General features: G+C 45.1%; 1 protein-coding gene across 2 annotated transcripts; it reads left to right on the forward strand.

The window, feature by feature from the left end:
* LOC102904044 (sodium-dependent glucose transporter 1C) lies at positions 1 to 11,246 on the forward strand. 2 transcript variants are annotated; one of them, XM_006984300.4, is made up of 4 exons: positions 1 to 406; positions 2,161 to 2,329; positions 3,550 to 3,666; positions 8,089 to 11,246. In XM_006984300.4, exons 2-4 carry the CDS (start codon positions 2,281 to 2,283, stop codon positions 9,300 to 9,302), a joined length of 1,380 nt encoding a protein of 459 aa, XP_006984362.3. In that variant the 5' UTR covers positions 1 to 406; positions 2,161 to 2,280; the 3' UTR covers positions 9,303 to 11,246. The 2 variants fall into 2 exon arrangements, with proteins under 2 accessions (XP_006984362.3, XP_042117987.2); XM_042262053.2 differs by lacking the exon at positions 1 to 406 and having other exon boundaries at positions 2,253 to 2,329; positions 3,550 to 3,730.

The following is an 11,246-nucleotide window of genomic DNA, read 5'->3' on the forward strand; positions in this document are numbered from 1 at the left end:
GCCTCATTTCCGGAACGTGATCCGCGCAGGCGCCCTGCCACCCGGAGGGCGGTCCCGGGGCGCCGTACCTGCATGGTGGGAAGGCTTGCTCCCGGGACACGCTTGCTCGGGCTGGTCCCGGCTGGCTCGTCTGCCCTGGGGACTCTGGGACTCGAGGGCGGGGCAGGACACCACCCTGCACGCCTGAGGCTCGGGTGCACGGAGCGCGGCAGGTAGAGAGCATCGTGGATCCGCCACGCTGGAGTTGGAGCTGGAGTTCCGTGCGGCCGGAGGGCAGCGGCTCCTCCCGGCAGGCCCGGGGGCAGAGAATGAGTCCGAAGCTGTGGCGTCCGGGCGGAAAGACCGTGCCCAGAACGTGCTGCGCTGGTTCACCACCGTGGTGCTGTGTGCCGCCTTCCTGGGGCTGGTGAGAGCTGAGGCTTGAAACCCTCTCTGGCCAAGGCTGGTGCAGACATCCTGCAGGGGACGTGGTCTCCCCGGTGCCCTGCGCTGTGGGTGACCCTTGGTGCATTGGTTAATTCCTTGGGTCTCAGTTTTGTCATCTGGAAAAAGTGGGCGTAACTAATCCTTGAGAGTTACTGTCAGACTGATTTAAATACGTTTTCCAACATGAGCAAACCAAGTTTCCTGGGGCAACGGGGAGATGTAGGAGGGGGGAGTCCGGGTCTTTACCTGCCCCCTTTTGCATCATCCACTCACTGAAGCGCCAAACTGATCACAGAAAATCTTTGAGAGATTGCCTCTTCCTGGAGGCCTGACCAAATCCTGCCAACCGCTTTATTTTGCAGATGGGAAAATAGGTCCTGAGAAGAGAGTGGCTTTTCTGGTTAAATGACAGCATCAAGGACATATTTCTTACCCTGTTCACAGCCCTGTTTAAATCAAGCCCTCAGATCCTTAAATGATTTTCTTCACTCAAGTGCAAGAACAGAAACACCTTTTAAAGACAGTGTCTCACTCTGTAGCTCAGGCTGCCTGGCCTGGAACTCGATATGTAGACTCAATTGGCCTCTAACAGATACTGGCCTGCCTCTAGCTCCCTTACACGTTGATGGTGATTGGTGATGATGATGATGATTTGAGACAGAGTCTCACTATGTAGCCGTGGCTACTCTGGAACTCTCTGTGTAGATCAGGATGGCCTCCAATTCAGAGATCCACCCACCTCTGCCTCCTGAGTGCTGGACTTGGAGCTCTGGACCACTGGCCTAGACTTGATAATTTTTGACTTGAGTGCTATCAGGGCTTAAACCTTTGAAGAGAGGCACTTGGCATCTTAAAGTCCGAGTCTCAGTTGTTTCTTAAGACTATTTTAATGGGGAAGTAGCGAAGGAAAAAAGCGCTGCAGATAATAGAGACCGTCCGTGTGTGCCAGGTCTTCCCGATGCTTTGAAGACCTTTGATGAGAGCCTGCACATGCTGCGGGCCAGTGTGTACCTGGTCTTCAGTCCTTGGTTGCTGCTGCTTGGGCAGGGAATCCCCTCTGTATAGCAAAATAGTGCAACACAACCATTTATTTATTTATTTACATACTGCATATTTACATATTTATTTACATATTTGCTGCATACTTACATACTTTTTATTTACAACTTGCTTTTGGGTCATGATACTTCATTGTAGCAATGGAAACCCTAACTAAGACACTGCCCCTTTTATGTGAATGATGGAGATCCAAACTTGGCCTGGCGTGTGTGTGTGTGTGTGTGTGTGTGTGTGTGTGTGTGTGTGTGTACAGCAGGCCCTTCAGTGGCTGAGCCGCCTCCTTAGCCTCTAGTTTGTTACATAGTAACTATTAATACATGGCGGTCTTTAAGGGTATTGTTCAGTACTAAACAGTTGAAACAGAAGAAAAAAAATCAAATAGTTTTGTAAGTTATGTGTGTTATAATACACTGGCCGTACCTACGTTTGGGAAACCGAGACAGGAAGATTATGAATTAGGGCCTCTAAAACAAAGCAGAAACTTTAAAAATATCAAGGGTTGTGAATGAAAACCCATTGGGGAGTGTGTATGTGTTTCCTTAGGTTTGACTTGATGTGGTCCGAAGTCCCTTATGGTGGTTTGTAATCTCCCACCTGTGCTCTTGTTACCATGGAAACGCTGTTTCTTGGGCAGTGTTCCGTGGTGAGTAAAGCTCTCTTCTTTTTCAATTGTAGGGACTGAGTGTTGCTATCCTGGGACCCACCTTTCCAGATTTGGCAAGGAATGTGAACCGAAACATCAGCAGTCTGTCTTTCATTTTCGTGGGCCGTGCCTCGGGATATCTGTGTGGCTCTATGATCGGAGGAGTTCTTTTTGGGTGTATAAATCATTTTTTACTTTTGGGTAAGTAAACACTACTTTTTATTTGTTTTCTGTCAACAAATTTGCAACTCAGCTTTAAACATGGAAAATTGATGATACCTGAGATGGGCAGTGTGCTGGCATCCACCCTGGCAGCTGACTCTGTGTTCCTCTTCCTGCTTTGGCAGCTGGAGAGAGTCTGTATTGATTCCCCCTGGAAACTTGATTGGCCCTTGGGAGTGAATGTTGGCAACTCTGAGCAATGCTGACCTTTCCTGTAATTTAGGCTCCACTCTAGGCTCATACATTGGTGGAGTGTGGTGATATTTTGTTTGTACTCTAGCAAATAAAATTGCCTGAAGATCAGAGGACAGACCTAGCCACTAGATTAAATATAGAGGCCAGGCAGTGGTGGCACACACCTTTAATCCTAGCACTTGGGAGGCAGAGATTCTTCTGGGTCTCTGTGAGTTCAAAGCCACCCTGGACTATATGAGATTGATTCAGTTTAAAAGAGAAACAGAACCAGGCAGTGGTGGCGCACACTTTTAATCCCAGCACTTGGGAGTCACACACCTTTAATCCCAACACTAGAAAGGTTGAGACAGGAAGTGATATGGCTGGGCAGAGAAAGGAATATAAGGCAGGAGGAGACAGGAGTTTGGGACCCTTTCAGCTGAGAACTCAGAGGCATTCAGTCTGAGGATTCATGGAGACAGGATCTCGCTCCCTTTCAGCCTGAGGATTCGGCAGTGGTGAGAGGTTTCTCTAGTGGCTTATTCCTTTGTCTCTCTGATCTTTCAGCATTTACCCCAATATCTGGTTCCGTTTTTTTATTATAAGATCAATTAGGATTCGTGCAACAGTTGATCATGAAGCTCTGCTTATCTGGGGGTAGGGCAGAGCTTCCGGGACCATGGGGGTCAGAATGAATCCTGGAACCTGGCCAGGCTCTGTGGACTTGGGGTTGAAGATAAAGGGACCCAGGACAGTAGTGAACTGACGTAGGCTGTACTTCAATCCTGCTGTCCATGTCAGAGTTGAGCACAGGCTGATCCTCTTGGATCCTGACCCTGGAGAACAGGGCAGAGCTGTTAGCATGCCTTTTTCAATAAACTGGCATGATTAAAGACAATTCGATTGATGCATTAAAACTCCTATGGAAGCAAGAATACTTTATTGCTGATGAGTGAATAAGTCTTTTTTTTTTTTTTACACTAAAGTAGAGCTGTTTTAGCTGACTTTTAAATGTTTCTTTTCAGGGGTGTCGCTTTCTGCTACCACCGTTGGTCTTTATCTTACTCCACTCTGCAGGACAGCAGTCTTACTGGTTGTCATGATGTCTGTCTTTGGTATTTCAATGGGCATTCTGGATACAGGTTAGTGGATCCTGTATTGTCGTCGGCACTATTGGGGACACTGCTGCTAGGAAAAGGAAAGCAGGTGAGATTATACTCTCATTTGGAAGTCAGATGGGGCCACAGCACCTAGTCAGAGTCACTCTCCTAGCAGCTACATCAGAACATCCACTTTTGAGCATGTGCCTATGAAATAAACAAAGTATGTTTCTCTGTGAGCAAGAGGTGATTTAGAATATCCTAACATGGAACAGTGAATGCCCTTTCCATGGGTAGGTGTGGTACAGATGAGCAGGCTTTCCTTTTAGGATAGCATCTGGTCATTTTACTCTAAGAAGCCACGGGAGAGGAGAGAGATGGCTCAGTGGTTAAGAGTACTGACTGATGTTCCAGAGAACCTGGGTTCAATTCCTAGGCTGTCCAGTGTCTGATCACGCCAGGGTTAAAAAAAAAAAAAGAAGAAGCCATGATGATTTGGGAGGTCAAAACAAGTATAGAGCTGCTGTATGGCTTCAGAGGAACAGATGAAGCTGAGTTCTGAGCTCAGCAAAGCCTGTGCTTCTTGTTTCCTATTTTTCTTTTCTGTCCTTTTCTGGAAAGTAACTGTTCGTCACCAGCAGACCCTCTTTGCAGAGTAAGGTGACATGTGCTTACCTCCAACTCCAGTACTCCATCTCTTTCTTTCTTGCTCTCGTGTTGTTGGATAGATTGTGGAAATACTTTATACATTAGGCTCTGTTTGGTTGTGAAACTACAGAGTGGTGTTGTTGGTTGTTTTTTCTCTTTGCAGGGGGACCCACCACCCAGCTCCCAAATAAAACACATGGAGGCTTATTCTTTTTTTTCTTTTTCTTTTTTCTTTTTTTGGAGCTGAGGATCGAACCCAGGGCCTTGCGCTTGCTAGGCAAGCGCTCTACCACTGAGCTAAATCCCCAACCCTTGGAGGCTTATTCTTAAGTATCAGTGTCCAGCCTTAGCTTGGCTTGTTTCTTGCCAGCTTTTCTTAACTTATATTATCCCATCTACCTTTTGCCTCTGGGCTTTTACCTTTCTCTTACTTCTGTAAATCTTTCACTCTTACTTCATGGCTGACTGTGTGGCTGTGTGGCTGTGTGGTTGTGTGGCTGTGTGGTTGTGTGGCTGTGTGGTTGGGTGGCCCCTAGCCACCTTGTTCTTGTTCTCTTGCTCTTTCTTCCTCACCTTCCAGATTTCTCCTTCTATATATTCTCCCTGCCTGCCAGCCCCGCCTGTCCTTTCTCCTGCCTTGCTATTGGCAGTTCAGCTCTTTATTAGACCATCAGGTGTTTTAGACAGGCAAAGTAACTCAGCTTCACAGAGTTAAACAAATGTAACATAAAATAATGCAACACATCTTTGCATCATTGAACAAATGTTCTAGAGCATAAACAAAAGTAATACACCTTAAAATAATATTCCATAACATTTCCCCTTTTTTGTCTAAATAAGAAAAGTTTTAACTTGAACATAATAAAACAATACACAACAAAAACAATTATCAAGTAAGAATTACATTTAAAATATTCAGTCCATTTGTAGTTAGCATATTCAGAGAAAATAATGCATTTTCTCTCCTATCTTAGTGAACCTAAAGTTTACATCTAACTCACTATATATCATAACTAAGAAAAACTGCAATTATAACTATCTAGTCTTCAAATCCATCAAAGACCCAGAAGGATGTAATATTATCTAACAACAGAGACATTTGTCTGCCTGGACAGTCACCCAAAGTTCCTCTGCAATGTTGGGCATCCATCTTCAGCCTACAAGCCCAGAATGTCTAGCAAACTTTTCAGTGAAGCTGGAAATTTGAAGGACTGTCCTGCCTTGTATTGACAAGGTTTGTAGTCACTTTCCTCTGTGTCCTGCAGAATATCTGGCAGACTCTTCTGTGATGCAGAATTTTGAAGGACTGTCTTGCCTTATTTTGGCAAAGTTCAAGCAGTCTTTTTCCTGTGTGTCATAAATGTCCAGTCTGTACAGCACATTGTCAGCAAAGGCAAGAGCAGTTTCTTTGCCCAGTGGTTAACCTTACCACAATGAAAGCAAACTCCATAAGGAGATTCTTCAATGTCCGTCATCTCTGAAGTAAATTGGTGCTGCTAGGAACAAATCTGTCTCATTGTCATGAAAAACTTACGTTAACAAAATATTTTAAATGCCATATTCTGTAGATCTTTGAAGTATTTGAAGACCATTTATCCATCTAAAATATGCCTCTATATGATCTGGAAAGCATACCTAACATATCTACAAATTTGATTGTTATAAATGACTAACTACTAACCTATGTTAAAATATCTTTAAATTTGTATCAATAGGCTATATTCTCCTAAATAACAAACATCCATAACTCAACAAATAACCAAAGACCACCCGCTCCATCTCTTGGAGTGTGGGTGTAGTATTCTCCAAACTACTTCCTATTGTCTGTGGATGAAGTATCTTTAGGGTCCCTGAGAAAATTTTGAGATAATGACCAAGTGTTGGGAAAACCAGCAGTAACCTTTGCTGATAGAGATCACTTGTCAAGTTTCAGGAGGTCTCATCTGATCAAATCTGATCCACATGAACCTGGAATGAATCCACAGCTTCTTGTTTCCTATGGAAACAAAAGCAAAACCTCTTGTCCAAAGCACTTTTTACTTCCATTTGAAAAAATACATTTTTTGACTTTTTTTTTTAAGGTAAATCATTCCTGAAGAATCTAGATTGGTTCAGTTCAGCAGTTCAGTTCACAATCCCATGTCTCTCAGCAGCTATCGTGTGCTTAATAACAATCAAAAAATTCAAAATCAAGTCAATAACATACAGGATCCAGACTCCCTGTGAGCCCATCTTATGTGGCTTTTTTCTTTCATATTACTTTTATTGTCTTTAAAGACTTTTTTTTTTTTAACTATTTCTTCCTTTCTGTGACTGTCTATACCCATTTTCTTTTCTTTCTTAAGTCTACGTACATTGTAAAACACAGTGGGACCTGTTTAGAGACTTTTTTCCGTCTTGAACTCTTTAGCTGTGTTTGACCACACAAGCAAACTTTGGACTGCTGTGCTACACCCTGGATCTTGTGCATGGCTCTCCTGGTGGGCTCCGCCCACTTCTCAGGTTGTGAAATCCAAATCTAAAGTTGGCAGCCCAGTTGGAGGTTGGTTTGGAATTCTGGTGCCCTGCACTGTGGCAGGCATTTTTTACTTAGGTTTTTTTTTTTTTTTTTGGTTTCTATTTAGTGAGAAAAAAAGCTGTTTAAGTGCTATGCTGTGCAGCAGAGATTCTTAAAGGAGCTGTATCTTTTTTTTTTTTTTAAGCTTTCTCAGGCCCTAGGGATTTTGAGCCTCACATTGGTACACCAAATTGTTGTTGTTGGTTGTTTTTTCTCTTTTGGGGGGCCCACTACCCAGCTCCCAAATAAACACACATGGAGGCGTATTCTTAAGTATCAATGTCCAGCCTTAGCTTGGCTTGTTTCTTGCCAGCTTTTCTTAAATTATCCCATCTACCTTTTGCCTCTAGGCTTTTACCTTTCTCTTCTGTAAATCTTTCACTCTTCATGGCTGGCTGTGTGGTTGGGTGGCCCCTAGCATCTTCCTCTCCTTGTTCTCTTGCTCTTTCTCTTCTCCCAGATTTCTCCTTCTATTTATTCTCTGCCTGCCAGCCCCGCCTATCCTTTCTCCTGCCTTGCTATTGGTCGTTCAGCTCTTTATTAGACCCTTAGGAGTTTTACACAGGCACAGTAACACAGCTTCACTGAGTTAAACACATGCAACATAAAAGAATGCAACACATCTTTCCATCATTAAACAAATGTTCCAGAGCATAAACAAATGTAGCACATCTTAAAATAATATTCCACAACAGAGTGAAAATGTATGCTTATCTGAAAGTTAAACAGAGAGCCAAAGACTTGATGCTTCTGCCCATCACCTCGTAGGCTCTTCGGCACAACAGAGCAGAGTCTGACATCTGTGCTCAGCGCTGGGATGTACATCAGGGCCCTGGGTGCAGACTTCGAAGACAGTGGCTGCTAGGTACAAGAATAGACAGCTTTGGTGGTTTGGCTACTATCTGATGCTAAAATCATCCTCTCTCGTTAGTAGATAGGTGTGTTATATCGGTGTACCCCTGGTGTGGTACTAGCACATTTCATGGAGAGCCTTTGCTAATGTGCCTGGCCCTAGTGGGTAGCGGTTTACCAGCTCGTAGATTCTGCGTGTTAAGAAGAGATGCTGTGATGCAGTCTACTGGTGGCAGGGGTCAGAGCTCCTCAGACATAGCGTTGCCCTACCTCAGTCTTGGCATCACCACACTGGTTCCGGGTCGTCCCAGTGTGCCCCCCCAGACACACCTTTTTTAATAGTGATGTATGTAGTGTTCTTACTGAATAATCATTAATGATCATTAAATCATTTCTTTCCTTGGCAGGTGGGAACGTCCTCATCTTGGCCCTTTGGGGGGACAAAGGTGCTCCACACATGCAGGCCTTGCACTTCAGTTTCGCCTTGGGTGCCTTCCTGGCTCCCTTGCTGGCTAAACTGGCCTGGGGTATGACAGCACCCGCTCAGAACCACACAGAGTCTGGCTTTGTCTCTCTGATGCTGAACCGATCCTCTGGAGCCACCTCAGACTCTCTGTTTGCGGTGCCTGAGGACGTGAACCTGCTGTGGACCTACGCTTCCATCGGCACCTATGTCTTAGTAGTCTCTGTCTTCCTGTTTGGTCTGTTTTGTAAGAAACACTCAAAGCAGGAAAAATCCACAGCATCTGCTCAGGAAGCTCGAAGAGCTAAATATCACTGGGCCCTGCTCTGTCTCCTCTTCCTCTTCTTCTTCTTTTACGTCGGAGCCGAGGTGACCTACGGCTCTTATGTTTTCTCCTTCGCCACCACCCATGTTGGCATGGAAGAAAGTGAAGCAGCCGGCTTGAACTCCGTCTTCTGGGGGACCTTTGCAGCCTGCAGGGGCCTGGCCATCTTCTTTGCGACACTCTTACAGCCTGGAACCATGATCGTGTTGTGCAACATTGGCAGTCTTGTCTCATCTTTCTTTCTGGTCCTTTTTGACAAGAGCCCTCTGTGTCTCTGGATCGCAACGTCTGTGTACGGAGCCTCGATGGCAGCCACATTTCCCAGTGGCATTTCCTGGATCGAGCAGTACACCACCTTAACTGGGAAATCCACGGCATTCTTTGTAGTTGGTGCCGCCCTGGGAGAAATGGCGATTCCTGCAGTAATCGGAATTCTTCAGGGACACTACCCAGATCTGCCTGTTGTTCTGTACACGGGGCTGGGGTCAGCTGTCTTCACTGCGGTTTTGTTTCCTGTGATGTATAAATTAGCCACCTTACCTCTGGGTCACCAGCCAAAAGGAAGAAAGAGTGAGGACCAGAGAGCTTTGCTTTCCAGCTCCGAGCTCAATGACTGTGAAGAGGAGAATGAGGAGGAAGATGCAGAAAAATGGAACGAAATGGATTTTGAAGTGGTTGAAATGAGTGACCCAGTGCAGGGGTCTGGAAGGGACACCTCTAGAGAAGCCCCGACGGAGCCCACCCCTGAGGTCTCCGATCAGTTCCTCTCAAATGCATACTTTTCAGTCAATAGCAGCAACTCTCTCAGGAATCACCAGGACAAAAGGGACTGACCGTCAGGAGATGAACTACTGAATGACTTCATTGAGTCATCAGCCACTCCTGAAGGCACCACTCAGAGCAGGGCTCTGGCAGACTTTGAGCACGCTTTGGCAATTGGAATTTGTGGGTGTCTACAGCAAGCGTTGAAACTGAAGTGTTCTAGAATTCTCAGAGTCTTCTGTAAACTGCCGATTGTTCTTGTGCCGTGAGTTCTTGTTCTGAGACAGTTTTAGGGTCTCCACCTTTCGGAAGGCATCTTCATGTAAAGAGCTGGGTAGTGTGCTGGAAGTCCACACTGTCGACCAGTGGAGCTGCTTGGCTGAGCAAATGATCATATATCCGTCTTCGGCCGGGGGCTTGTGGAGTGTAGCCACGTGAAAGAGCCAGCTTTGGAAATGGAAAGATGTTTTTCTTAGTTTTCCCCTCTGTGTAGGGTTGTGCTGAAAAATACTGCCGACTGTTTTCTTCCTTTTGTGAGAACACAGGAGGCCACCATTTCTAGATCAATTTCTAGCTTCCTCCCTGACTTCATTTGGTCTCCTGTGATTCTAGAAATGCAAATGAGATTATTTCCAAATTGTAGGGTTTGGGTTTGTTTTGTTTCTTGAGTCTTACTTTATAGTCCAGGCTGGCCTGGAATTTATTAAGTAGCCCAGGTTGGCCTCTTGACTCAACATCGTGTGTCTGTCTCCTAAATTTTATGCTAGAGGTGTGTGCCACCATACGTGGTGGAACGTGTACGTTTTAAAGTTGTATAATCTTTTTGCCAAAACAGCCTGTGAACTTCCAATGTAAGGTAAAGCAGAAGTGATGGGTAGCCCCCCGAATGGGCTACAGCTCGTGGAGACCTGCAGTTTAGCGAGCGGCTGAGCCGCACCACTGCATTCATTCATCATCTACAACACGCCGCCACTGCATTCGTTCATCTACAACACGCCGCCATTGCATTCGTTCATATCTACAACACGCTGCCACTGTATCCGTTCATCTACAACACGCTGCCACTGCATTCATTCATATCTACAACACGCCGCCACTGCATTCGTTCATCTACAACACGCCCCTTTCCCTCCTTACACTCAAGGGGGGTCCTTCAGGTATTCTAGAAAATTCTAGTCTTGTTTCCACGCTGTATCCCAGTCACTCTATCATGTTTGTGTAGTGCAGCAGTTCACTGCATCTCAGAGATTATGGTATATTTTTGCGGACACTTTAAAAGAGATTGGTTATTTTTGTATACGAGTCTGTATCCTGTTCAGAGAGGATCTAGAGACATTCTGTTGATTGTATGTAATGGGTGTTTGCTCTTACCTTTTTTCTAGTGCTTGTGACTGAACACAGGGCCTTGCACTTGCTGAGCAAGTACTCGGCTACTGAACTAAGTTCCCAGTGTCTTATGTTTCATGTACAGAAGCTGCTTTAGAGTTACTCCGTCAGCAGTAACAGTGTGGCCGGGTCCTTTGCTGCCCATAGTCTGCCTCAGTGACAAGCTGGGTCTGGGCCTTGATGTTTTAGGACATGACTCTCACTGGGTTGGGGTATTAACCACATATGGACTGTAAGCCAGGCCAAAAGTATAGTTTACAAACGAGGCACCATCATTTTGGTGACTGGAGAACCCCCGTCCAGGACTACTCCTTGAGTTTGAAGTACTTGGAAACCAAAATAAGGAGGAGGAGGAGATAGTGTGATGGCCTAGGAAGTCAGGGATGAGGGATGCTACTTCACAGATGTGACAGAACCAGCCTGGGCCATCCTTTGCTAAACGACTTAGAACTCTTCTCAAGTTTTATGCTGAGTGACATTGAATGGCTACCGGGCTGCAATGCATTTGCCGTCTCTTGCCAGATTTTAAGAATTTGCTTTTTGTAAAAGAAAAAAAAAAGTGCTTTGTTTTTTTCTTAAGTGAAATGTGACACCTTCTTTAAAAAAATATTACATTTTTTTTTTTTTAA

Source organism: Peromyscus maniculatus, chromosome 16 (assembly GCF_049852395.1).
Source record: "Peromyscus maniculatus bairdii isolate BWxNUB_F1_BW_parent chromosome 16, HU_Pman_BW_mat_3.1, whole genome shotgun sequence".
Classification (NCBI taxonomy): Eukaryota; Metazoa; Chordata; class Mammalia; order Rodentia; family Cricetidae; genus Peromyscus; species Peromyscus maniculatus.